The following is a 26,601-nucleotide window of genomic DNA, read 5'->3' as shown; positions in this document are numbered from 1 at the left end:
GTTTTACAATGCATAATAAGTAGATGGAGGAATTCTATGCAAAGTTTCAGATGTCCCAAATGGTTTCTTTTTAATCCATGACAAGTTTGTCCTAGAGATAATAAGTGGCTACATTGTACCTTCGCTTGATTCTTGAATATGTTCCAAACATTAATTGCTCGCTCAAGTGCACCATTTTAACTCTCCTGCTGTATTCTTTAAAACTGAATTCTTTGAATCATTACTTAACTTATGAAAAAATTAATGTGGGGTGGCAATGTTGTTTGTCCTATTATTTTAGACAGGCATTTTGTGAACTGTAAGAAAAACCAAAAATAAATTGTTCTAGAAGTGTGTCTTAGAGTACATAATGTTAATTTTCTACTTTATTTGTTAATTATATTTATAAGCTGGCTTCCCAATAACTAGGACTCAAAGCTGTTAAGAATAAAATTAATGAAACAGTACCACTTAAAAACATAAACAAATTAACCGTAATGAAAAGAAACATATTTAAAAGCAGTTAAAAACAAATAAATTAAAACAAAATAAGGGAAAAGGCAGGAGCTGCCTGGATTAAAAGTCACTTTCTCAGCAGCTCTGCCTAACTGCCCAAGTCTTGCTTGAATAAAGAAAGTGAAATTGGAAGTTTGCATATCATTTAGCAGCTCTGGGGAAAGGTTTTAGGTGTAAATGAGTGCACAAGGTAAGGATTCAGTAACCCACCCTGCTTTTGTATCTCTTCAGTAGCTGATGTCCTGTGTTCTGATCTGCGGTTATGCTGACATTATGGATGCTGTTGCATTACACAGTAATAGTGCTGTGGTTCCAATTTAGCTATTATGGTTCCGTCCTCTGGAATCCTAGGATTTGCAGTTTCAGAAGGGGCATTTAGCATTCTCAACTAGAGAGCTCTAGTGACTCCCAAAATACTCATCCAGGATTGCCTAGGATGCATCCACACAGCAGTTAAAATGCAATAATAGTGCTATGATTTTGTAATAGGCATGGGCTTCCCAGTTTGGCAAACTAGCAGAACAGCAATGATTAGTATACGAAGCAGTCATATGTGATTAGCCTTTGAGTCAGCCAGGTTGTAAGATTGGGTGTACAGTATGTGAATTTTTTCCTGCAGTTCAGTTATGTCACTTCGTTAAATGGAGGTCAGGCCATTCACTCCTAAGGTAGTATGAGATTGTGAAGAGGAACCTGTGATATTCTGTGGGGTAACGGTGCAAATACAGTTTGACACTACTTTGAATGATGTCCATCCTATGGAATCCTGGGATCTGTAGTTTTATTAGGTCCTAAGGAGTGCTGGTGCCTCACAAAAATACACATCCCAGGATTCTGTAGGATGGCACTATGGCAGTTAAAGTGGTGTCAAACTACATAATTTCTACAATGTGGATGCAGACTACTGTGAATTCTGTTTGTTGATCTGTTACTGGCAAAAATAAATAAATAATGGAAGCACTGATAATAATTAGCTATCCTGTTAGTCCTTAACTTTTGCAGGGTTTAGGGGAGCAGGATTCCTGAAAAAGTGGATAAATTCAAATATAGGACTGATGATGATGATGATGATGATGATGACTTGAGGGGATACTTCTCTAGGCATTTGTAGATCCTCCAACATGATTCTATGGTCAACTCACAGTGCAAGTTGACTATAAAATCATGCTGGAGGATCTAGAGAGAACATTTTTTTTGGTCATGTATAGGAAAGCAGCAGAAGCAGTGACAAATAAAGTAATCTGTGAATAATCACATCCACAAAAGCTTAACCTGCAAATGTGAAAGGATGATGGTAGTTAAATGTAGCTCTTCAGCTAACATTTAATATTTGCTTTTAGAGATTAATTTTGTTTGCAAAATATGCAGTTTTTCCTCAATATTTAAATTGTAAGATTCTACTATATGTAACCTTGTATATCCCTAATAATCTACTTTTGCAGCATTGTGCTAATGCCAACATGCAAAAGGTCTCTTAAAACGTACATTAATACTCTTCTATTTTGGTTTCTAATAAGAAATACTGTATACCTCAAATTTGTTAATAAGTTCCCCAGTGGGTAAGCTGACTTTTCATTAATGAAATCTGCCTGGCCCTTTGAAAATTGCCATCTCCAAGGGTTTTGTTTTGTTTTGTTTTGTTTTTTACAGTTAAATGAAATGTTTTTCTATAAATGTGTATACCATATTTCATTATGATCTGTAAATCTTTAAGGAGAGTATTACTCAACAAATATATATAAGTTCTTATTCTGCATTTATCCTTCTTTAAAATAGCTACTATAAATGCTTTGAGAAACTGTTTTGGAGAGTATTAATAAGTGTTTAAAATATTTGACCAAAAGAAATTAAATGTAGGGTCAGGGACACTTCTCTTCACTGAAATAAAAGTCACTCATTTGTACTGGTTTATTACCACTAGAGGTTTGGACCACTAAATTTAAAGAGGACAGCTTCCCCCCTCCAAAAGAAGTAATTTAGTTCCCATGTAGCTAATTAATTTCTTTTCTCCATCTTGCTATAATATGCATCCCTTCTTTGTCCTTGTCATTAATTTTTATTCATCTGCCTAAAAAGAATTTGTCAGAACTCAAAGCAATTAAATTATAAGTTCCTCCTGAGAAAAATAAGGCACCTCCAGACATTATTTCGAGTGGGTTGGAAGACACATACTAATACCTGAGTTCTTTCTTATCTGTATATTTAGAGTATTATCACAAATGTGCTATTATTCCATTTTGAAGAGATACCTTAGGGATTGTTTATCTCTTTCTGTCAAAATGTGTGATATAAAACAAATATTGAGTTAAACCATCTTCGCTAATAAAGAAGAAATATCTCTCCTTTTGTTAATACTGATAAATATCTTTGGGTAAAATAGTTCTGTAATTAGTGTCCTGGAATTAATTAGACTTTGCTATATAAACTTCTTGTTCAGCAACTCCAATCATAATTTCATTTTGTAGCCTCTTAGCATTCTTTCACCATGTCTATTGAACTTACAGATAGCTGACACACATATTATAAAATTAGATGCCCCGTTTCACATTGCCCAGTGAGGATGATCAGTTTGGGAGAAATATGAAAGCTTCAAAATGCTTCAGAGATAAGACATTATAAAAAAATTTGTGCTATGAGACTTTAGAAACTTTAGGACAGGTGGGGAAATGCTGTCACTTCACCATCCTTAAGAGCTTGGGGCATAGGCTGGACAAAAAGAATCCAGATTTACACCTTTACATGAACATCCAAACACCCAGAACACCATCTTATTCTGAGTAGAGTAGGAATGTTCAGCTAGTCATGTTAGGGCTTATTTTCTTTCTCGCATCTGTTGAATACGACATGAGACAGTTTTATAACTTTGTAACTACTCCTAAATAACATCTGAAGGAGGGTGTCTTCATGTACAAGGCATCCTTTTGCTATCGAAAGATTACTTGCTTAGAATAAAAACTTTGTCTTAAGATCTCCTCTTTCTCACATTCTTCATGTGCCTATATGCATGCATGTGTGCATAGGATTCCCAGATCTCACAGGAGAAAGAGAAGTCTCTGCAGAGTCAGAAGGGGGGGGGGGCAGTGCAAGTTAAAGCCCAGGTAACTTCGCACAAGGTTACTGAGTCAAGAGGAATGGATTAGTGGATAATGGTTGATAAAATTCAGGGGGTTCCTTCTCCTACTCAGGAAGAGGAGATGAGGATGGAGCCTGTTACACATACACACTCAGATTTCACTTGCGGGATATACAAAAGCATCCCTATAAGTAAGCCTACATAAATTAAAGCTAAAGGTAAAAAAAGTAATTTTTTTTTCCTTTGTTGAGATTGTCTACTCGTGACCGAATGTAGGGGGAGGTGTTCATCTCTGTTACTAAGCCAAAGAGCCAGCATTGTTAAAGACAACTCTGTGATCACATGGCCAAGATGCATAGAATGCTGTTGCCTTCCCACCAAAGTGGTACCTATTTATCTACTTGCACTTTTACATGCTTTTGAACTGCCAGGTTGGCAGAAGCTGGGACTAGTGATGGGAGCTCACTCCGTCCTGTAACACCTGGGCCTTGAACTGCCCACCTGCCAGTCTTGCAGTCATCAAAATCAGCATCTTAACCATTGAATCACTGTGTCCCATGTCTACATAAATTACAAGGCTGCAAATAAATACATAATCAAGCAAGCAAATACTTAGCTATCTGCAGAATAGGAGTCGGGGGCTGGGGGATGGAGTGAAGCCATACAAATTAGAGGGGCCCAGTGGTCCTGAAGAGAAGGCCTGAGGCCTGACTTGCATGCTTCTATCTATCTATCTATCTATCTATCTATCTATCTATCTATCTATCTATCATCATTTGGCAATTGTTATTGGCATCCCAATAAGTTGTGAATTTCAAAGAAAATAAAAAAGAAACACAAAATTTCTAATCATGTGTAAAGACTTTGTGGCTCACCTGGAGCAGAAAATTACAACTGGGTGGGCCAAGAAAGAAAGCCAAACTTTTGAAGAGTCACCACTGCTGCTGCAAGTGAAGTAGGCTGACTGTGGAGTAGAGTAGGAAAGCCACTTCCTCTCCAGATGAGCCAGGCTCCAACTACTGAAGACCCCTCCCCATCCCCACCACCCATGTCACCTGCCCCATCTGCTAGGCTGCCATCTTTTGCTGGGAAATGCAAAAGGTCTAGGAGGCCCCCTGGATAACAGGGCTCCAAAGCCTCTTCACAGCACACAAGAAATCAGGGTGGGAGGATAGTGTGAGAAGAGCCACTTCTTCCCTTCTGTGTACACCCAAAGACACTTTTCCTGCACTTTTCAAAGCTACCAACCTGGCCCAGAGGCATTTTTCTGCCCCTCAAATACCTACTGGTGGTCTCCACCCACTGCATAGATCTCTTGCTGGTGAACAACTGGAGGTCCATTTGGGGGGAAAATAACTAGAGCAGAAAACCACTCTTTGACATCCTGGAGGGATTGATAATTTCACCCCTCGAACAGGAGCCTCTTCTGTTCCCATGCTTGGTGCAGAACACTCTCCCCAGCCCTCCAGCCCACTCAGTTGCCTGAATGAAATTTATTATAATATTCAAGTGCAAGTTTGTTTTAAAAGAAAGACCACTGAAGCCCCAGAGCAATTCTTCTTGGCCGATCTGCAATGGGAGTGATGGACATGATGATAATACAGAGATGCATCAAAATTATCCATGCCCACCAGAAGCTTACTGGAAGGAGAAATAGCCAGGATAGTGATTCAAGCAGACGTGCATTAAGTAACCACCTCTAATCTTGACTGGAAGCTGTAGTAAGGCTATTTGTGTGCTGGATCTTGACTCTCTGGTAATACTGGCAGTCTGTTAAATTGGTGGATAAGTTGGACTGTGAAGGCAGAGCAATTATATAATCAAGGAGGATAAAGGCTTCTCTGCAAAATATGTTGTTGCTGTTGTATGCTTTCAAGACATTTCTGATTTACAGCGATCCTAAGGCAAACTTATTATGGGGGCTTCTTGCAAAAATCTTTCAGTAGAGTTTGCCTTCCTCTATAGTTGAGAGTCTGACTTAGTCAAATACACCCAGTGAGCTTCCATGGCTGAGCAGTGATTCAAACCCTGGTCTCCAGAATCATAGTGGAACACTCAAAACCCTACATACTTTGCTGGCTTTCCCTGTAAAGTATAGAGAAAGTTTTTTACCTCCTGCTAGAAGAAGGGAAAGACAGTGGAGAAAAAAGTTAATGGGTTGATCCATGTTCAGACATGTTCATTTGGACTGTTAGAAGACAGCTATTTCCCGTTCCTCCCCATAGCTTCCCCTTCAATTCAACCACATAGGAGTTTGGTAAAATGTGGTGCAGGTGTGTGAACAGTCCCTAAAGATCCAGTAGAGGCACCTTGTGTAGCAAGAGCGCCAAAGAGAGATCTTGGCTAGAAGAAGATGACGGGGGTTAAAATGAAACCTATGTCCGGAACTAAAACTTGGTTCTAAGGTGAGTTTTCCCCCCAGATTTTTTGCCAAATGCTGAAAATCCAAAGAGAATTAGAATGTGAGTTGGGCTTGATAGTTGTATATTTCAATGCATCTTGATTTTATTCCACAGGCTGACCCCAAAGAATTAATACAGATGGTCACAAAACACATTTCCCAATCCAACACTGTTGACTGGCCTGATGAAATAGCAACTCTGATCAAACACCTCCAGTACTACAATGAGCGACTCTTGGACTTCACTCAGGCTCAGATTCTTCAGGGACTTGGCAAAGGGGTGGATGTCCAGAGGTTTACAGCAGATAGTCAGTACAAGAAGGAGACCATATTAGGTTTGGCAGAGTAAGTAACAGCCTGCTGTCCTTATTTTTTGTTTTCTAACTTGACATATTTAAAATGCAAAACAGGACAATATATTTTTGGCAGCACTGACCTTTAGAAAGACTTATTAGTCATCCCTCACTTTGCAAGGCAATTGTTAATAGGATATTTTTCTCTCCATGCTTTCTGGTCAGATGAAGTGCTCTGTCCAGCCGCATGGATCAATAAATGCACAGGATATTATTAGAGCAGGGACTTCAGGAGCTAATTTTATACTTCACTGGAATATGGGTCTTTGGATAATACACATTTTAAAAAATATATTTTTGAATAGCCAGTTGCCTCTTCCATATCCCCAGTGTAATGTGAGCGGTCACAGAGACTCATGGGAGTGGTATCAAATATGTATTGCAGTACATATTATTTTTTCAACATAATAATGAATACTATTATTAATTTTATAAATACTGTGTTCATTGTACTTTATAAAGAATGAGAGAGCCTCATGTAGGTTACAGTCTAAAAATAGACATGAGACAGGGATATATTGGATATTCTTTCTAACATGTTTGTTTAGATCTCCTCTGTGGCCTTTCCTTTATTGGATAATTTTATTAAGCTAGAAGGCAAATGTCTTGGTGGGCATGGAGTATTGAGGTGTCAGCACCTTTCAAATTAAACTAGTGCTTGAGAATATCCACAAGGGGATTCAATTAAAGTTCAGCTGTGACACACAACTTGTGGTGAGGTGCATACACCTCATCTTGGGAATGAATTGAACATGCATCAGGCTATTTTGAGATCATGTCAGGAAGAAGATAAAATAATTGAGTTTGCTTAGACCATGGTAATGGAGCAGCTAACTCCAAACTCAGTGTGTCATTGCCATGTACATTCCATTCAGTTTTTCATTACAGGATGATCACAAACAGTTACATCATGGTAGGAAAAATGAACTACCATATTCCATTTTTGTTTAGCCTTGAGTAGTGTTGCTTACTAGTCAGATATTAAAATATAAAACAATAAGTAGAATGATACATGAAATGTAGGAGCACATAATTGACTTTGCCAGTTGGTTCCAACCAAATAGCATATCGATCATAAACTTTCTTTTGTGGAGTCATTTCTTCATTGGGTGGAGAACGTAGCCTGAAATCTTAGAGAAATGCAGCTGGGCAAAATTGACAGCATTTGGCTAGCAGCACCAATGCTTTAACTCAGTATAAGGCCATATGTTCTTGTCCTTGAATCAAAGAATATTTTGCTTTATAAGGTAATTGGTTCATAAATTGTTTAGCTGCAAAACAAGTACTGTAAATAATTGGTGATGTTCTCATCCTTAATGAGAAAGAATTTACCCTGCAGATTGTATTCTAGCAACCTGATCAAGCTATTCTTTTGGCACTAAATTTTGTATTTCCTCCGTAACCAGAACACTGGAAGAAAATGTATACAGGATTGCTCTCTCCTTGGCACAGCGTTACAATGTCCCACTTTGGGAAGTTTACATGACACACCTGGAATTTCTTTTCAGTGACAGTGGGTAGGTATAGAGGCATATTCTACTTCATCTAACTTTACTGATCAGCTTAGGAGCTAATTCTGCAATGTCTCATCCTTTTGATTCTTTCTGTACCCCATCCTACCAACATCTCTGGAACCTACTTGCTAGGCCAAGCAGATTGGTTTCATCCAGAAAACTCAAAGGTTGTGCTTAGACACTCTGCCTTTTATGTCTCTCACTAAACTCCACTTTAATGTTTGTGCCCCTTCCAGAAACCATAGAGTAAAAAAAACTGCAGACAAATTGCCTGGTCTGTTTAGGCTTCACTGCCTTTCTGACATCACCGGCCAATAAAGCAATTTTGTCCCTATTGAATATAATTCTAGCAGTAACTGGACAAAGTCAGCTGAATCAACAAGTTGCCAAGCAACCACACAGCTTAACTAAAAGAAGAGTCTGCTGAGCATTAAGCCAATTCTGGAGCAGTAAGGAAACTATTTGTCCACTACCATTGACATTAGGATAGATATTGAAGTTTTTAACCTTGGAGCATGACCAAAGAGACATGTAGAGAACATGTTAGACAAAGCAGGCAGCCTAAGGAACAAAGGAACAATGAGTGGCAAAGGGAAGAAATACCAGACCAGTGCCAGCTGGAGCCTATAAGAGGAAATGGAAGGAGGTGCAAATAAAATACTAGTAGACCCCCTGGGTTTTGAATGGAGAGAAATGGTAGCAAGAGATAGAATCAGATGGAGAATGGAGGTCAGAAGGGGCCTAACAGAGGAGAAATGGAGGCAAAACTAACTATACATGAAAAACATTTTATTGGAAACAGTGAAAGTATATTAGAAAGTATATTAGAACTGATTTTAAAGGAATTATTAAATCTTGTTGTTGTTGTTGTTGTTGATGTTGACTGCCTTCAAGTCAACCTGAACTCATGGTGACTCTATGGATGAAAAGTCTCTAAAAAACCCTGTCCTCTGCTGTTCTGCTTAGGTTCTGCAAATTCAGGCTTGTGGCCTCCCTGATTGAGTTTATCCATCTACTACCTTTCTACAACCCTCTATCTTTTTCAGAATTATTGCCTTTTCTAATGAGTGATGCCTTCTCATTATGGGGCCAAGATACAACAGCACTTGGGGGGGGGGGAGTGCACCCTTACAGGCTGCGCCCTTCCTCCTGGGCTCTTTTTCCTTGTGGCCAGGGCAAAAAACTCACAAATAATCAAATCCATGAATGTTAAACCTACAAAAGTGAAGGGCCAACTGCATTTCTTTATAATGTTAGGAAGTTAATAACCAATTTGAGATGATCACTAAAATGTAATTTTGATTAGGTTCCTCAAATGTGAGGTATTTTCAGAGAAACATACTTCTAAGATGTATTTCTTATGACTGTCTCAGTAAAAATCCATTGATTGTTTTGTAGATAGGAGTTTAGCATTCATGATATCATATCTGTTGTTAATAATGTCATGCCACTAAATGTGAGGCTAGCATAATGGACACTGATGGAATTTTTTAAACAAAAAACCATTGGTTTCACTCTTTATAGTCACCAGGCATGCTTTCTTTTTACCACAGTTTATCCACAGCTGCTATAGAAGATAGAGCACAGAATCTTGGCCTATTTGAGACATTAAAAACAATTCCTGAAGTCTTTCATGAGCACATGGCCAAATATGTGTACCCTACTATTGAAGGCAGAGATCACCAGCGACTGCTGTATTATTTCACACTTCTTGAGAACTGTGCCTCACTTGAATTTGTGAAGCACACTATCAAACCCGAAACACATATACGTCTGCTGAAAAAATTCAAGGCTGTTGCACCAGGTATGTGGTGTTGATATTTTATCTTTTATATTTTCTGAACAGCAGGGGTGGGCAAAGAGCAGCCTACAAGCCACATGTGCCCCCCAGAGCCATTTTTGTGGCTTCCAAGGGTCAAAACAATTTTTTTGCATTTTTTTCAGGAAATACTTTATTTTGTTTAATTTATATCCCACTTTTCTCCCAACAGAGGATTCAAAACCTCAAAACACCCCCAAAATGTCCTTGAGGGATGCAGGAAGGCATTTAGAAAGAGAATATTTTTTGGGGAGAGTGCATTTCTTTTTGATGTAGTGGGATGTGTGGCCTTCCAAGGAGTCCTTGGGGGGGCTAATGTGCACACCCCCAGCTTACCATAGTTGCTCACCTACAGTGTTCGTTTTTCCCCTCACTAGCAAAAAGCCCCATGATTCCTTGCACTTTAGAACTTCATTTGAGAAAATCAGATTGCACAAAAATACACATGTTTTCTCTGTACATGCTTTGTTTCTCAACAGACCACTGACTTCAAAAGCTGGATGGAAGTATAGGATTCTGGCACCCATAAATAGTGCCTTGTTTCATTGCAGGTTTGATAACTGTAATATATACACAGACATTTAACGTATAATGTAATTTTTAAGGACTCTTGCTCCTTCTTTTCCCCCCCCAATAGGCCTTAATTACAAAAAGCTAATGGAAGAAAACGCGAATCCCCTGGCTGCTTTGGAGCCTATTCTCACAAGTCAGAATATTCTATCTGTTTCCAAGCTTGCTCCTAAAATCCCAGGAAAAGAAGGAGGGATGCTTTCCCCAAGCTCTGTCTATGCCATCTGGCTAAAAAAACTCTTCTGGACTGGGGATCCCCATCTTATTAAAAAAGCTCCAGAAACCATAGCTGAATGGTTGCATGCCTACGACATCTGTGCCAAGTACTTTGATAGACTTTACCCAGGAGATATTATCAATTTCATGGATGAAATTACTTTTTCCTCCAAAGCTGTCACCAAGGTAAGTACAATTTTACAACTGCCTTGTGGAAATCTCAGCATTTCATTTAAAAAGGTTCTAAGTCTTAGCTTCTCTCGTATATGTGTATTGAATTAGACTTTTCTGAAGACATCCAATGTTTTGTGAACAAATTTCCTCAAAGGCTTTTGTGTTCCAAAAATCTGCTCTGCCCCCCAAAAACCTACCCCAAACCTCTCTAGCACAGACTCTGTAGTGGAGAGGGTAGCTTGGTTGCAATAGTGTTGCCTCCACTGGAGACTGATGACTCCATTATCAGTGGAATGATAAAACTGTTCCAGGCTTTAATGTCAACTGCAAGAGACTATCCATGGTGCTGAACCCAGTTCCAATTGTCATTGTTACAACAGATATGCCAGGACCTTGGGATCAGCGGTCTTTCCATCTGACAGACCTTCCTTCATTTTGAGAATTTTCTCATTATAGCAATCTTTCCTGTGAAATACGATTTCCAATATGAAGATTTCACATGTCTGAACGATTACATGTTTTTTTGTAACAAACCTAACAAAACACACATGTATGATTTTTTTTAAAAATCCATTCATTAAGCTTATGTAGGATAACAGGCTAGCAGGACTGGATATTGTGTGAAAGCAGTGCTTTCAGTTGCAGCAGCCTTTCAGAGTTGCCCTCCAGATGTGTTGGACTGAAACACTCATCATTCCAGTGGACATTCTGGTTGGCAGTCCTGATGGGCTTTAATGATAGTTGCAGTCCATTACATCTGGATGCCACCACAGTAGGGAAAGTTTAATTATGTTGGGATTTCCCTCTTTTATTTATTTTACATAGAGAACTAGTAAATTTCTTCTGATGTAAAGCATGGCAGTGAAATTTCATTTATAAATAAATTCAGTTAGTTGTCCTTCTTCTTATGCATAATAAAACTACATTTGACCTTTCAAACTCATTTGAGATAGTGGGAACAGAACAGATACCTTTATTCTTCATAAAAATAAGAAATATTGCTTTTTACGTCTTTAGAAAAAGGCAAAGAACATAATACTATATCATATTGGTACTGTTTATCACTCTCCAGAAATGAATGTACAATTAAAACAGCATTGTCTTGCGCTAGTATTCTTCCTTTAATGGTATAATGTCTGCTTGCAAGATCATTGTGGCTTCAAAAGATGCAAAAGCTTTTCTTTTTAATCCAACAAAACAAGCCAAGTATAGGCATAATGCTGTCATCTGCATCACTTTTTCTGGCGTTTGAGAATTTTAATGCATAAAAAAGGGATCAGAGTGGAGATCGTTGTACTAGCAAAGTAATGGAAATGCTAATCAAGGTATTTTGCATAACATGATAAAAAACGACCTCATCAACGTTCTTTAAGATAAGAGGGCCATTTACAACTATTTTAATCTCCTCCTCACTTTTTAATCCCCTTCTCACTGCAACCACAAACTTGTGAGTTTGATCCCGGGGCTCCAAGGTTAACCCAGCCTTCTATCCTTTCATAGGTTGGTAAAATGAGTATCTAGCTTGTTGGAGGCAATTAGCTTACAGATTGTAAACTGCTTAGAGAGTGTTGAGTTCACTGCTAAGTGATATAGAAATGTACATGCTATTGCTCACATTTTAAGGCATTTACAACCTCTTTTTCAAACCAGTAAATAACCAGACTCCCTATTCTAGTCACTCTCTGCCTTAAAGAATGGCTTGTAGAGGATGAAGGAAAGCTGCTAAAGGCATTATAAAGATAATGGGAAGCACAACTTTGCAAAATATGGTGAAATGGCCAGCAGCATCTTCAGAGGTCAGGAATGGCACCTTTGGCCATTTTGGAGCAAAAAAAAAACACACAAAAAAAAGACCCTCCCACAACGGGCAGTGAGAGCGCAGGCTTTGGGGATCTTTGGATGGACAAAAAAGCCTGGGGCCACATGTACCAAAACTACACTTTTCCAATCCCTGTTGTATTCTGAGGTATGCCCCACTGGTTTAAATGGGACTTGCTATAAGGAGTGCAGTGGTCTCTCCACATTTACTGGGTTTGGAATGAAGGACCCCCATGAATGTGGGAAAACCACAAATAAAAAACCCACTATTTTTTTTTTACCTAAGAGAGCATTTTTCTAGGAATCTCCAAGTCCTCCAGTGCAACTCTATGCTCAACATCTTCCAGAAGTTGATCATGGAATAATGTTGGAAGGCCTACAAATGCCTAGAGAGGTGTTTCCCCATGGAACTTTTAGATCCTCCAGCACAACTCTATAGTCAACTTCTTGCAAAATTGTGCTGGAGGACTTAGAGATTCCCAGAGAGAACAAATGAATCAAAACAGCAAATAATCAAATCCTGAAAAGTCAAAACCACAAATATGGAGGGCCAAGTGTAATCCAAAGTACAGTGGGGCCTCCTCATTCCTTGTGGTTAGGAGCACAGGACTCCTGTGAAAGTGCAAGAAAAAAAAAAGGAAAGAGAAGAAAAGAAAATGCAAATAAAAAAACTATTTTATTTAACCCCACGAGAACACCTCACCAGGAATCTCTAGGCCCTCCAGTGTGACTCTGTGGTCAATATCTGGCGGAATTGTGCTGGAGGACCTAGAGATTCTTTGAGGACACATATTAATCAAACCCATGAATAATTGAACCTGCAAAAGTCAAAGCTGCAAATGTGGAGGGATGACTGTATAGTTTTGTAGCTTTACTCTTCCTCTTAAAGTTGACTTTGGGTATCTTCACTGCTCTCAAACTGTGCACCACCTCATTAAATGTTTTATACTTTAAATCATTCCATGTATCACACCGAGCCTTTGTTATACAGGCTCCATGCCTTAGCTTCAGCCTTTGGAGCCAGTCATATTTGTGAACTAAGTGTTGGTTTCAGACTCCATTACATTTAGAGAAGTATTAAAACTAGTGGGGCATAATTATTTGTGAAGCCCTACTGACTTCATCAGGTCTATTCTCAGTCTGGATCCAGCTCTATTTAAATAGTTATATATTACTTCTAGAGAGCCACCATGGTTTAAGTGTTAGATTATGACTCTGGGGACCAGGTTTTGATACCCAGCTCAGCTATGAAACCTATTGGGTGACTTTTGATACATTCTCTCATCCTCAGAGGAAGGCAATGGCAAACCTCTTTTGAACAAATCTTGCCAAGGAGACCCCATGATATGGAAATGACTTGAAGGCACACAAGAATGACAAATTAGCTCTATAGGATGGGAAACATGTGATATCATTTCTCATACTAAAAGCACTATATAAAAGACAACAGTATCAAGGAAATACTATAATTCAATGTGCATTTATGAGAATTCCAAACTTTAATGTTTTGCCTGAGGATAATTGCAGATTGTGCAGCTTTAATACTGTACTTCTTTTGTTTTGCACTAGTTGTCAAAATGTAGAAGAATAAAAATAATTTTATTTGTTAATAAGTAAGCTCACAATAGTGTACTCTTTAGTGCTCAAGATAGTTAAGATCCCAGCATCAGAATGAACAAATATTTTGTAATATGTCAATTGTCTCTTAATGTTCTGTATCACTGTCTGTAGTCTTGAGTACATGGACTTAAATCTGTTTATTGTGGTGTAATACTCTTCCCTTTCCTCCCTCTGAAAAACAATGGTATTGTGAGAGGTAGAGGAATCTGCAGCATACAATCATAGGAACCTAATGAGAGTCACAATGTATAGTTGATTGAAAACCACTGTGTGATTTTGTGATAGACTCATTAGAAAAGAAATAGAAATGTTCAGACCTCCTATTGCCTCTGTGTTTTCTTGGCCCCTTTCCTGAACCATAAACTAAGATGAATCAAAATACTTTCCAATAAAAGTGGAACGGTCAAAATAATTTGTTGAACAATTTGAAAGATAAGAGTGTGCTTTTAGATTTCCACAGGCTGTCATGCTTTAGGAGTGTATGTGTGTGTTTAAAGAGGAACTTTTAAAGTCAGATAATGGGATCAGTTTACATATGGGTTAAAGTGAGCTTGTATGGGATTAGAATTTGAAAGAGAAAGTTCTTTTTAAGTAACAAGACTTTCTCATGCCCATTTTCTGTTGTATTAACACATTCTCATTCTTTACAAAGACAATATCTTAATCAGTATACATTGCTCAGCTCCTTCTACCCTCGATTCATGTGCATCCAGGCACCCCTTGTACTGCATATGTCAGTGACAATTTATGGTGAGATGAACATTATCTTTTCTCAGCTGTCAGTTGATTCACGAGTAGAGATGACAAAGAAGGCTATTAAATCAGTGAAACATGTTGCTGAGAAATCTGGAAAAAGGACTTCTGAGGGGGACAACATGGACGGCGTGGTTGATGGGCAAATGACTTTTGAAGATGCTCTGAATCATCTGCAACAGTCTCTTGCACACCTGGAAACACTTAGCCATACTTTTATTTCTTACCTGAAAAGCAGTGACCAGGTAGATATTTACCTAATCAAATCAATGCTCATCTTAATAAATCTACAGTTGTGCATCTGTGCATTTTATACCTCTTTTTTCCTTTCATATTTTTTTTTAAAAATTAACATTTATTGAATGTCTCACTCATATTCTGTTTCGCTCACTTCATTTTTACTGGTCTTAATGTTTATGGATTTTATCAAAATTTAGGTTGTGTTCTACAAAAACACAATGCAGGAATTGAAATGTGATTTTCAAACTGAAATAATTTAGGTGGGAGGATCTTAATTTTATATATCCTTATAATCTGTACACATACAGACTATGGAAGGGCTCATTTGAACTTTAGATATCTGTCACGAATGCCTCTGCAAAGTGGTAAAGGGCCTCTGATTTAGCAAAGCTGTTCACTGCCAGAAGTTGGGAGAAGAAAAAAATCTCCATGGGTTTCCCACATATTCTCTGAAAATCTGTTCCAGAGGTCTGGTAAAACAGAAGGAAGTACACACTGAGAACTGTGAAGGGGAGGAAGGAATGGGCAGCACATCACTCACCTGTATCTCTCTTTCTTCCAAGGGAAGTAGTCAAAGCAGGATTCCACTGTAGGATGTATAATAAAAACACTGGCCCCTATCTAGTGTTTTATACAACATTTTATGCCTTAGAGATTTCCCTCCTACTTTTTAAATATATTATCACTGTGCAAGTAATCAATATTTAACCAGCTTCAGGATGACTGATTATGAAGCCAACATGATAGATATGTGAGCGCACATACACACACACACACACACACACAGAGAGAGAGAGAGAGAGAGAGAGATGTCATCATGAATACTATTCCTAAAGCAGCATTATTAGTTTCTAGTGATATGATTAGTCTATAATTGGTTTGCACAGTGGTGGAAATAATAGCTTCTATTGTAATTTATTGATGCACCATTCAAAACTTTTTATTTTTATTTTTTGTGAGAAGGTCCTTTCTCATGTCATGGTTACAATGAAACCTGCAGTTTTAATGAATATTGAATCCTTGCATGTCAGTATCATTGTATATTTAAAATACCTCTCCTTGCAGAATCTACTAAAGCAGTATGGATATCAGTATGATTTATCCCGATCAGAGAAAAAGAAAATCAATGAACAAGCTGTAACTATGTGTACCGATGGCCAGCCCCTAGATATGATACAGAAGTTATTGGATGTGGCTGTGGGTGATCTGGGATTCTCATCTAGAGATATAGTACAGTCAGCTGTAAGCAAAGTAGTAGGTGCTTTAAGGTAAGTTAAATCATACATTTTCAAACTTTTCAGAATATATTATTTAATATAACTAGGTCTGAAGAATCTGAAATAGGTCACATTAAACTCCCTGCTACTAAGCACCATGTCTAAAGCTGCATTTAGACTGCAAAATTAATGCAGTTTGACACTGCTTTAAATGCCATGGCTCAATGCTATGGAATTCTGAGGTTTGTAGTTTTGTGTGATATTTAGCTTTCTCTACCAAAGAGCTATGGTGCCATATGTAACTATGGCAGGATACAGACCGCCCCTTTGGGGTGGCCTGCACCCACCCCTTTCTCCGACGGATCGGGGCCTGAACAGCCACAGCGGCAGCCCCGGAGGCCCCGATCTGCTGCTTCTCCAGGCCTCGGGGAAGTGGCAAAACACCGCTTCCCCCCGACCTGGAAAGGGGTGCCCTTGGGGCTTCATGCCCCAAGGACACCGCAACAGCAGTGGGGAAAGAGAGAAAGGGGCCACTTGGCCCCTTTCTCTTCTGTATCGCTGGTGCAGCTGTTTAAATGTTGCGGCAGCGATACACTCAGTGAAAGGAGCTCTGTTTTGGAGCTCCTTCTGGCGCCGCTGAAAGGGCGCCACAAACGCCCTATAGCAGCGCCAGGATGTCACGCCTGCACCTTGCCATTTGGACATGGTGCTTCCATCACATGAAAATGATGGTGCCCATGTAGACAGGGTGCCGTCGTTTTGATGTACGGAGTATGTCCTAGGGTTAGGGAGCGTGTGAATGGTGCGCGCTCCCTAACCCTAGAATCACTGCCTCCACGTTACATTTTGGCGGTCTGTATCCTGCCTATAAATCCCAGGATTCCATAGGATGGAGCAATTATAGTTAAAATGGTGTCAAACTGCATTAATTCTGCAGTACAGTAGTAGCCTAACACTGCACTGCAAAATAGACCTTGAGTTTCAACTTCTGGATGCAGGGGAGAGAATAAAATGACTTGACAATCTAAGTTTATTGTAATTTTCTAGGCTATCTCCAAAATTTTAAGAGTGGTTGAAGAAAAAGAAGAAAATATACAGGCTGATAATAATCACAAAATGTTTGTTCTGGGAAGTTTTTAATACTTTGAAACAAAGATGGGGCCTTACAGGTGAGGTAGCTCAACTCCTAGAAGCCGAACAGCATAACCAATGTTGAGGGATCATGGAAGATATAATAAAACATCTGGAGGTCCACATAAGTGTGTTATTGTCCACTCTTTGACAGAACTTTGACTTACTGCATGCCCTTGTAAGGCACTCCTACCTGCTAGTTTTGACGACTCGTAGAAAAGTACATAAAGGGAAGAGGTAATAACTATGATCCAGAAAACCTAAGTAAGAAATTACAGGATTAAATTCTTCCTCACAATAAAATCTTCCTGCCACAGAAATCTAGAAACTCCCAAGAGCGGAGTTCTGCCTTAGTTAACTTTCTCTCATGTTCGTTTTTTATTAATTTTTATTTGTAAGAGGAATGTTCCTTTTAGAACGTATCTAACCTATATAGAATAAATTTCTGAGACATCTTGGAGATACCCATGTTTTCAACATTTTTGTGATATCTGGTTAAGGAACTTCATTACATTGATTTTTAATACACTGGAAATAAAAATGTAATATAATTTATTAGTTCTACTAAGTTTTTATTTTGAAAGCCTGAGGCGTCTTATCTGGTGTTGGTACTGGGGATTTGTTTAAACTGTACTGTTAAAGTTTTATTAGTTGTCATTTTTCGTATCATCGTTTCATACAATATGGTTTTGCTGTTACTGTGCTATGAACTTTATATGTCCCTACCTACCTGTCATCAACATCTGATGATTTTAGAATTATATTAACAAATGTTAAGGATAAAAATGTCTTAACATTCCAGATACAGACATGCACTACCTTTCTGCAAATTGATGTAATTCTATAGTCATCAAGAAGTTCTTATCTTTCTGTTTAAGGAAATATCTGTCTGCTTCACATACCAGCATCTAGTAAATTTTGCCAATGTGAGTTAATTCTAGGTTTGTCACAAAGATTCAAATTGGGATGCTTCAAAATACTATGGTGAGTCAATGACTGCCCACAGACTTCAGTGACTAGACTCAAAAGATCTTGTCTGCCTCTATCCTGTAATTCTTCTATCACTGCCAACTTCACTTTTCTTAAACTTTGATCCTTATCATATGAGAAAAGAAAGCCAAACTGGAGCAGGAGTGGAGCAGCTTTCTCTGTGCCTTTCCGCATGCCATTGTATCACTTCTGTTCTCTCCCTGAGAGAGATGGTTGTAAAAGTGTTTCTTTTGCCACTCTGGAAAAGACCGTTCAACAAAAGGCACACTTTTTCAAACGTCTCCCTTGGGAAGAGAATGGAAGTTCTACAACAGCATGTAGAGAAGCATAGAGAAAGCCACTACACTCCTGCTCTTTTTTTCTTCATACAATAAGGCTCTTTGTGTATTCAGACATTCCAGAGGCCCTATTCCATAAAAAGGAAAATTATGCTGTTCACATCTCTTGTGGAAAGGAGAAGTCATGCAAATAGTAATATTTCCCCCCTGGGGATAATGGAACTGATATTCCAGTCTTGGCATGGAAACATGTTATGCTGGGATTTTTGGCACTCCCACTCTCCACTTCTGCCACTTTCTCTAGACACAAGGCAAGGCAAAATAAAGGAACATAGAAGAGAAGGTGTTGAGTGATCATGAGCCTACTGCTATCTCTTAAGCAGAATACCTGAAAGAGATGAGATTTAGTGAGTATGCAAACCCAGTGCTCTCAAATGCTCAACCATTTCAGGCAGAAAGTTAAAATACATGCATTCCTAGTTGATTTAAGACTGGATACTTCTGGCTTCAAGTAAATGTGGATCATGAATTTAATTCAGTTTTTGGCTCTGTCACGCCACAAAAATATGAGTTTTGTCTCTAAGTCTTATTAAAAAACGTTTTTTTCTGCAGCAGAAACCCAGTCTTTTCTCTCTTGGAAATATTTACACAGAGGGAGGGTGCCTGTATTTTTACTTCATACTTTGTTCTTAGCTACCATCATGTTGACTGACGTATGTTGACCCTAAGAGTGAAAGTCACCGTGTCATCAACAGCCCTGCTCAGCTCTTGCAGCTCCAGAGCTGTGGCTTCCTTGATTGAGCCTGTCCATCTGGAATGCAGTCTTCTTCTTTTCCTACTGCCTTCTACTTTACCAGTCATTATTGTATTTTCTAGTTAGTCAAGTCTTCTCATGATATGTCCAAAGTATAACTGTCACACTTTAGCTATTTTAGTCATCTTGGGAGAGTTCAGGCTTCATTTTTCTTTTTAGTAGTACAGTATGTGGTATCTTCTCCAGCACTACATTTGAAATAAATTGATTTTCTTTTTGTTTCTACTTGGTTATGTAATGTTTTTCCCCTCCTGGTCATAAAGCACTCCTGGTCTGGTTTAAATTTCCCTTTGATTTTTTGAATCCCGTGGAAGAGCTCTCTTGCGCTTGCTTTTTTTCTGGTTGTCATTTTCTGTTTATCTGCATTGATTACTAGTTCTCTTTATCCCCATGCACAAGTTGCTGAACAGTTGCATTCAGGGTTCTTAATTTACGTAGCCTATTACTTTTGCTTCTCATCTGTCCTTAACTGCTTGAAAAATTTCATCGGCCTTGATACTTCTCTTTCTTTTTGACTGTAAAGGTGTTTTTGTTTTGTTTTTTGTTTGTTTGTTTTTGTTTTAATTGTTTTTGTTTGTTTTTTGTTTTTGTTTGTTTTGTTTGTTTGTTTTGCATTTCTTTCTGACAGTGTCCCTGGCTTCATTCCAGAGTTCTTTTGGCTCATAGTCGGTTAGACTTAATTGAGCAAATTTATTTTTTACATTATCTTTAAATTTTGTTGGGGAAGTTCTTCAGGTTGTATTTTGGCATGAGGGTTGTTTTAGTGTTCTTTAGCCTTATTCTTTCTTTTTTTTTTTTAATTAGCACTTCATGGTGTGTGCCACAATCTGGTCTGGTCTTGTTTTTGCAGAGAGAATGGAGCTTTTCAGTCTTCTGCTTCCAATTATGTAGTCTATTTGATTTCTATATTGGCCATCAGGTGATGTCCAGGTATATGGTCATCTCTTTGGTTTCTTGAAGAATGTGTTTGTGAAGATAAAACAGATAGCCTTGCAAGATTCAATCATTTACTCTCCTGCCTCATTTCTTGATCCTAGGCCAAATTTTCCTATAAACTTTGATCTTGTTCTCTCCTGTCTTCGCTCTTATTTTTGCATTCCAGTCACCTATAACAAGAAGTCCTGTTCTGGAGTGAGATCAATTTTCTCCTGGACTCCAGTATAGAATCTTTCAGTTTCTTTTTCTTATTCTTCTGTATCTGTAGTTGGAGTATAAACTTGGATTATGGTTATATTGATGGGTTTTCCTAGAAATCTTATTGAACTGATTTGGTCAAACTTTGTATTATATCCTTTGGCTGCTTTTGCTGCATGTCTCCACACTATTAATGCCACCCTATTTCTTCTTAGCTCTTGATTTCCTGAGTAAAACACTCTAATTATCTGACTCAAGAGGACCATTCCTATCCACTTTAGCTCACTCACTCAAGATTTATACATTCCATTTCTTGTTTTACTTTATCTAGATTCCCCTTATTCATGCTTCTCACATTTCATGTTCATATATTAAGTATTGTGCAGCTTTGGGCTTTACTTTCACCTCTCAGCAAGCCAACAGTTGAACTTCCCTTCAGCTTGAGACCAATTCCAACACTAGCTACAGCACTACTTGTAGTTGTCTTCTGCTATACTCCAGTAGCTTCTTCAATGCCATCTGATCTGGGAGTGCCACCTTCTGGCACTATCTCTTGCTTCATTTTGCATTGTCTCATCATAGAGCTTTTATGGTAAAAGTTCTTAAAACGATAATTTACTGTGCCTCCTTCTGTGCAGTACTAACAAGTGTTTGCTATGGTGCCACTCCTGTTTTCTCCAAGAGATCCTCCATCAGTGTCACCCTCCACTACCACAGCTGCCCTGTTGCTGTTTAGTACATTATGTTCCCCATCAAAAGCCTGTCTAACATGGGAGATTATGTTAGCAGTACTGAACCATCACCATAGCCTCATGCATCACAGGAGTACACAATCCCACCACTGTGGAAAGGTAGTGCCTTTGGTGGGGCTTCATACATTGCACCTTTCAGCATATGCTGAAAGCCACGCAGGGAGAAGGGGCGGCGCGTCCCATAGGGACTAATGGGGCTCGTGTTGCCACACCACCGCATGCACGAGCCCCATTTATTTAAATGGGGCTCGAGCATCGGTGGTATTTGCTTTATGCATGGGAGTCCGGAATGGATCCCCTGCATAAAGCAAGGGCGCACTATACTTACTTTCTTAAATAAAATCAATTTGACAATGATAAAAAAGCAACATTTCCATTGAAAAGAATTTACTTGCTGATAAATAGCATAGAATTATATGCTCTTCAGTTTAAGGATTTTGAAATATTTGTTGTAAAGTAGTATTTCTACAAACTTGTTTTTATTGTGTTTCTTGACAGTGAAGATGGTAATCAACCTACTTTGGAGAAGGACCCTTTCCAGATATTAGAAAGTATTGTCTCTGCTGTTCACACAAGTGCTGAGAGCGGGTAAGAGCTTTTTGAGTTTATCATAAACATAATTGATGGCAGCCTTTTCCAAGATGTATTTGCCCAAGGTTGTGGTGGAGAAAGTAGTTTAGTATTGATGCTCTTTTGCAAAATTAAATTGTGTAATGTATAGTCCATATTTATGTAGTCAGTTGATAAAATTTAATAGAGTCTCTCTTTTTATGGATAAATAGATATTAAAATATTTGCATGCACTCTGCATGCTTTAGGCTATAGCTTTCCAAGAAGGGTTGAAATGCACAAACACATATTATTAGCAAGCAAGTGCTAAGAATTCCATTATGGCAGATAGGCAAGTTCCAGTAACAAAAGGTGTTTGGGCGTGCAGAAAAGATTGGAGGGTGATTTTCAGGTGCTCTCTATCCCTTCTACACCATACTACCATTTTAAGCAACTTGAAGTCAGATCATTTTCAGGATGAATTTCATTTCACAAACTTCCCCGAATTTTTTCAACTCAAAAATATTTTCAATTTATGGACCTGGGGGAGGCTCTTAAAAACAAGCCCCAGATTGTATATAGGCTACACAATTGTGACTCTTGTACAAACAGCCCTCAGTTTATTCAGCAAAAATCCAGTCAGAGTGGTAGTTTTAAAATCTGCCTTGAAATATTAGTATGACCGTGAACAAGGCTCAAAGCCTGCAATTCATGAAGCATTCTTTGCCTCAGCATATTTTAGTTGTTATAGAAACTAAGTGTAAAGTGTCTCCTTCAGGAAGTTGTTGTCACTTGAAAAATGAGCTTGCCTAACTTTTGAAGCCAGGGTCTCCACGGTTACTTTTTAATTTATCAATCTTTAATTTACATTTTGAGTGTTGCTCAGTCTGAAGATTCATTTCTAATTTAGCACCAATTCTCTGAGAGATGGAATATAAAGAGAATAGCAGGGGCTAAATAAATTTTGAAGTTTTCACAAAAATGATAACTTAAACTGTCAGCTTATATTATTGCAGCACTTCCAGACAGGTTGAATTGGTGTTTTCTGACTGATATTACTTTCCTATCTGTCTTGTTAGGATGAATATAGCAACATTAGTTATAATATAAATCACATTCTACCTAGAGCTTCTTTTATTTTGAAAAACCCAGTGTCGGTCTGAAATATTGCCAATGAATATCCGAACATTATTTACACATTTATATAGAGTTATTGGAGCTAGTAAAAAGGGCAAAAACATATGTGTGTGGACATATGCATGCACACACACAAAAAATGATGGAAGTCTTAGGCCTGTTACAGACTGCCAAAATAACGCTGCTTTGGGACTCTTTGGAGGTATGCTATTTAAATGATGCATGCATCCTGAGAATCCGGAAGCTGCACCAAAGCTGCACTCTGGTGCTTAGGAATGGAGTGTGGCTTTGGTGCGACCTCCGGACTCTTAGGACCCATGCATCATTTAAATAGCATACCTCCAAAGAGACCCAAAGCAGCTTTATTTTGGCAGTCTATAACAGGCCTTAGTAAACTTAGTATTTCTGAGTTGCAATCACATTAAGTTTGTTCTAATGTGTATTTCATCAAAGGGCTTGTGCACCATTGAACAGATACTTTATGATACACTAAAGATGTTTTGTTGCTCATTCTGCAACTGGTGCTGATTACAGCTTTATAAAAATGGTTGTGCAATTTGCCACTCCTTGGTCAACTATGGGTATGTGTACGAGAGGTGACCAGCAAATTTCTTTTAAGTTAACAACATCTTTTTTATTTCTTCAGAGGCTTTGTTTAGTTGTGTATCTGAAGTTCATCCCAATAGCCAAGTATTTTGTATACTCTATTTATTGAGCAAAGTCTGTGATAGAACAAGCAAGATTAATGTGCGTTGGCCTGGTAAATGAGAAAAGTGATGCTCTCTTGAAAAATGGGAAAGGTTAAGCTACATGCAACTCGCTGCCCAAAAAAAAGATAAGAGAGAAAGACACTTTTTTGTGAGCGGTGAATGAGAGTGGAAAAGGAAAAAGCAACCTATGCAAATGAAGTTATTTTCAGAAGTGTCATGGGTCAGGTATGAAATGAGAGTGGGAAAGTATCACTGTGTTAGGAATCTTTTGTATTTGGACCCAAGTCTGAATCTGAACCTCGTTAAAAATTCAGTACAGTGCTAAATGGAAGTAAGGCACAGGCATGAAAACAAGATATTCCTCTAGGCTAATTGTGGGGTAATTTAGTTTTCTAAGACTTCAGCCTTTCCTAAGGAAACAAAAATATTGAATATCAAAAATGTCAAAGCCAAGCCTGTTAGGGTCTAGCTTTAAATTAGCAGAGTAGCAGAAATGTGCTCATGTCTAACTGTGCTTGCCTAAGAACTGAGACTGATTCCAAAAAACAACAAACACATAATGGCTTTAATCTACATTTACTAATGGCTTTATTCTATATTTATATAGAAGCTATATCCTAATCTAGCTAGTGAATAGTTCAGGGAAAAGAAATACTTATCTCACTATCTTTCCAAAGAAAGTTGAGATAACAGGAAGATGGAAACATAACAACTCAATTGAAAATAGTTTGAGAGAATGTCTGTTAGTCCCAAAGGAGGAATGACACAAATGAGGTTAATTTGAATGAGACAGAGAAAGAGAGTGAGAGAGGAGTTTGCATGCAGGAAATCCCTATCTACCTAAGGAAGGGGAAAGAGAATGCAAAGCTCTTCAAACACTAACAAACTAAAAAGATCATCTATCCAAGTCAGAGAGAAAAATTGCAACCCTACTTTCACAGGAAAGGACTGGTCCTGCAAAAATGTTAGTGGGGAAAGGAAATTTTGAGCCCAACCTGAACTGAAAACACCTTAGTGTGATCCAATGAGATAGCTCTTCATAGTATCTTTGCCTGTCCTCTTTCCCCAGATGTTCTCTTCCTCCTCTCACCCAATTTAATTTCTTCCTCCACTTGAGTCAGTCTGCCTTCCATGAAGGTCCAATCAATCATATAGAAGATATTTTAACCTTGTTTCTCCTCTCCCCACCCCCCATTGTAGATATTTTTTTGGATTTCCACAAACTGAGGTTACCCCATGTCTTCCAACATCTCACTCTTATATATGTTGTACTGTTGCTGGTTTTGGCTGCCTGAGTGAGGGCACTCAGAGAAATGAATCTGAACTAGAATTATTCTTCCTGTGATGCAGAAATGCTTTGCCTCATTCAATTGTATAATCAAAATCTCATTTGTTTTACAAGTTAACGTTTTGCTGACCATTAATAAGCATTCAGCTTTCTACCATAAAATTTCATACTTCTTGCTATAAAGATAGTATTCACTGCTAATTAGTTTCAGAGGGGCAGGGCTGTTGGTTTTATGGGGGGGTTTAAAAAAAGATTTTGTCTGTGCTGAAGAAGTACAGAACCGCATCAGAGAGAACGTTTTGCATCAATAGTTTAGTCTTGTGCCAAAAGAAAGAAATCAAAAATCATTTCCTACCACAGAGGAATTTGTGCAAGAGCATCTGAAGCTAACACAGAAACATGGAAGCTTTTAAGCAAATCTTTGGTAACGATGAAACAAGAGAAATGTTGAAAATGTTAAAAAGCAATATCCTTTTTCCTAAATATTTTGCTCCATAAACATCACTTAGTTTCGAGGAAAGACAACATCCTGTCATTCACATTCTTTCCTCTAAATTCCTTTGTTGTGTATCTTCTTTTTCTTCCTTTCCTCATCCATTCATCTTGTAAGTGCTAACACATATATAAAACCTTTTAAGATGAATTTGAAATGTGGCATTAGCTTCTGATCTGAGCGTTTGGATCAAATATGTGTGTGTTTGATCTCTTGAGTGTTGATTGGAAGGAAGTCTCTTTTAAAAAAATAAGGAAGTGCCTTTTTTGTTTTCAGAAAATCAAAAACAAGTTGAAGTCTCTTTATGGAAGAATCCATAGATATTTCTCATGTATAGTTCAGTACCTAGGCATGGTGCTCTGAAGCATACTGTTTTCATGGGTCTTGCACTAAAATACTCTTTTCAGTTCATCTAAAGAGGTGGTAGTAAGTAATAGAATAGGAGGGTAGAATCCAAAGGAATAGCAGGATTTTTGTTTGCTTTAGGAGGGGTGGCAGGACAACTGGGGAGCTTCTGTCAGAGGTGGAATACAGAAGCCCTTAAAACCTCTCCCCGCATCTCCCTTCAGTTGTTGCCACTACACAATAGTTTGGTGTATGGGATGATGTGATATAATGATAGGGTTGGATATAACATAACACATGTTTGCAACTCTGGAAACTGAATGTATATTGCAAGTAATTCCAGTATGGGTATGTGTAGAATGACTGACAGAGTGTATACAATTACATGACTGTGCTACTGGATATTAGAAGAATCAAGAAAACAAGCGGGAGTGCAAATGCTACTATGTTGCTTCAAATAGTACTTTAAATACTACATTCATAGTTTAAAAATAGATTTGTTTGTTTGTTTGTTTTTGCTTCAACTGGAGTAGTAGTCCAAAAAGTTAACGTTTTGAAATTCAAGGTGGAAGACTGGGGTGGGGTAGTTAGAATTATATTAAAATTTATTCCTGATAGATGTGGTTGTTCATTTAACTGCAGTGAGAATCTTGTGTCTTCGGACGATCTCTTGGCTTGGCTGAGACCTTTCTGCAGTGATGATTCTTTGCCAGTGAA

General features: G+C 38.3%; 1 protein-coding gene across 1 annotated transcript in view; it reads left to right on the top strand.

Annotated features, from left to right (window-relative positions):
* NBAS (NBAS subunit of NRZ tethering complex) overlaps positions 1–26,601 on the top strand; it is a 254,362-nt gene that overhangs the window by 193,598 nt on the left and 34,163 nt on the right. The window contains 8 exon segments of the mRNA XM_042464384.1: positions 6,085–6,314; positions 7,729–7,839; positions 9,390–9,640; positions 10,293–10,627; positions 14,830–15,051; positions 16,112–16,314; positions 21,861–21,950; positions 26,527–26,601. The exon segment at positions 26,527–26,601 is cut by the window's right edge and continues 7 nt beyond it. Of these exon segments, the coding sequence (XP_042320318.1) occupies positions 6,085–6,314; positions 7,729–7,839; positions 9,390–9,640; positions 10,293–10,627; positions 14,830–15,051; positions 16,112–16,314; positions 21,861–21,950; positions 26,527–26,601 (1,517 nt within the window).

Source organism: Sceloporus undulatus, chromosome 1 (assembly GCF_019175285.1).
Source record: "Sceloporus undulatus isolate JIND9_A2432 ecotype Alabama chromosome 1, SceUnd_v1.1, whole genome shotgun sequence".
NCBI classification, from domain to species: Eukaryota; Metazoa; Chordata; class Lepidosauria; order Squamata; family Phrynosomatidae; genus Sceloporus; species Sceloporus undulatus.
This window is presented reverse-complemented; position numbering and strand designations above follow the sequence as displayed.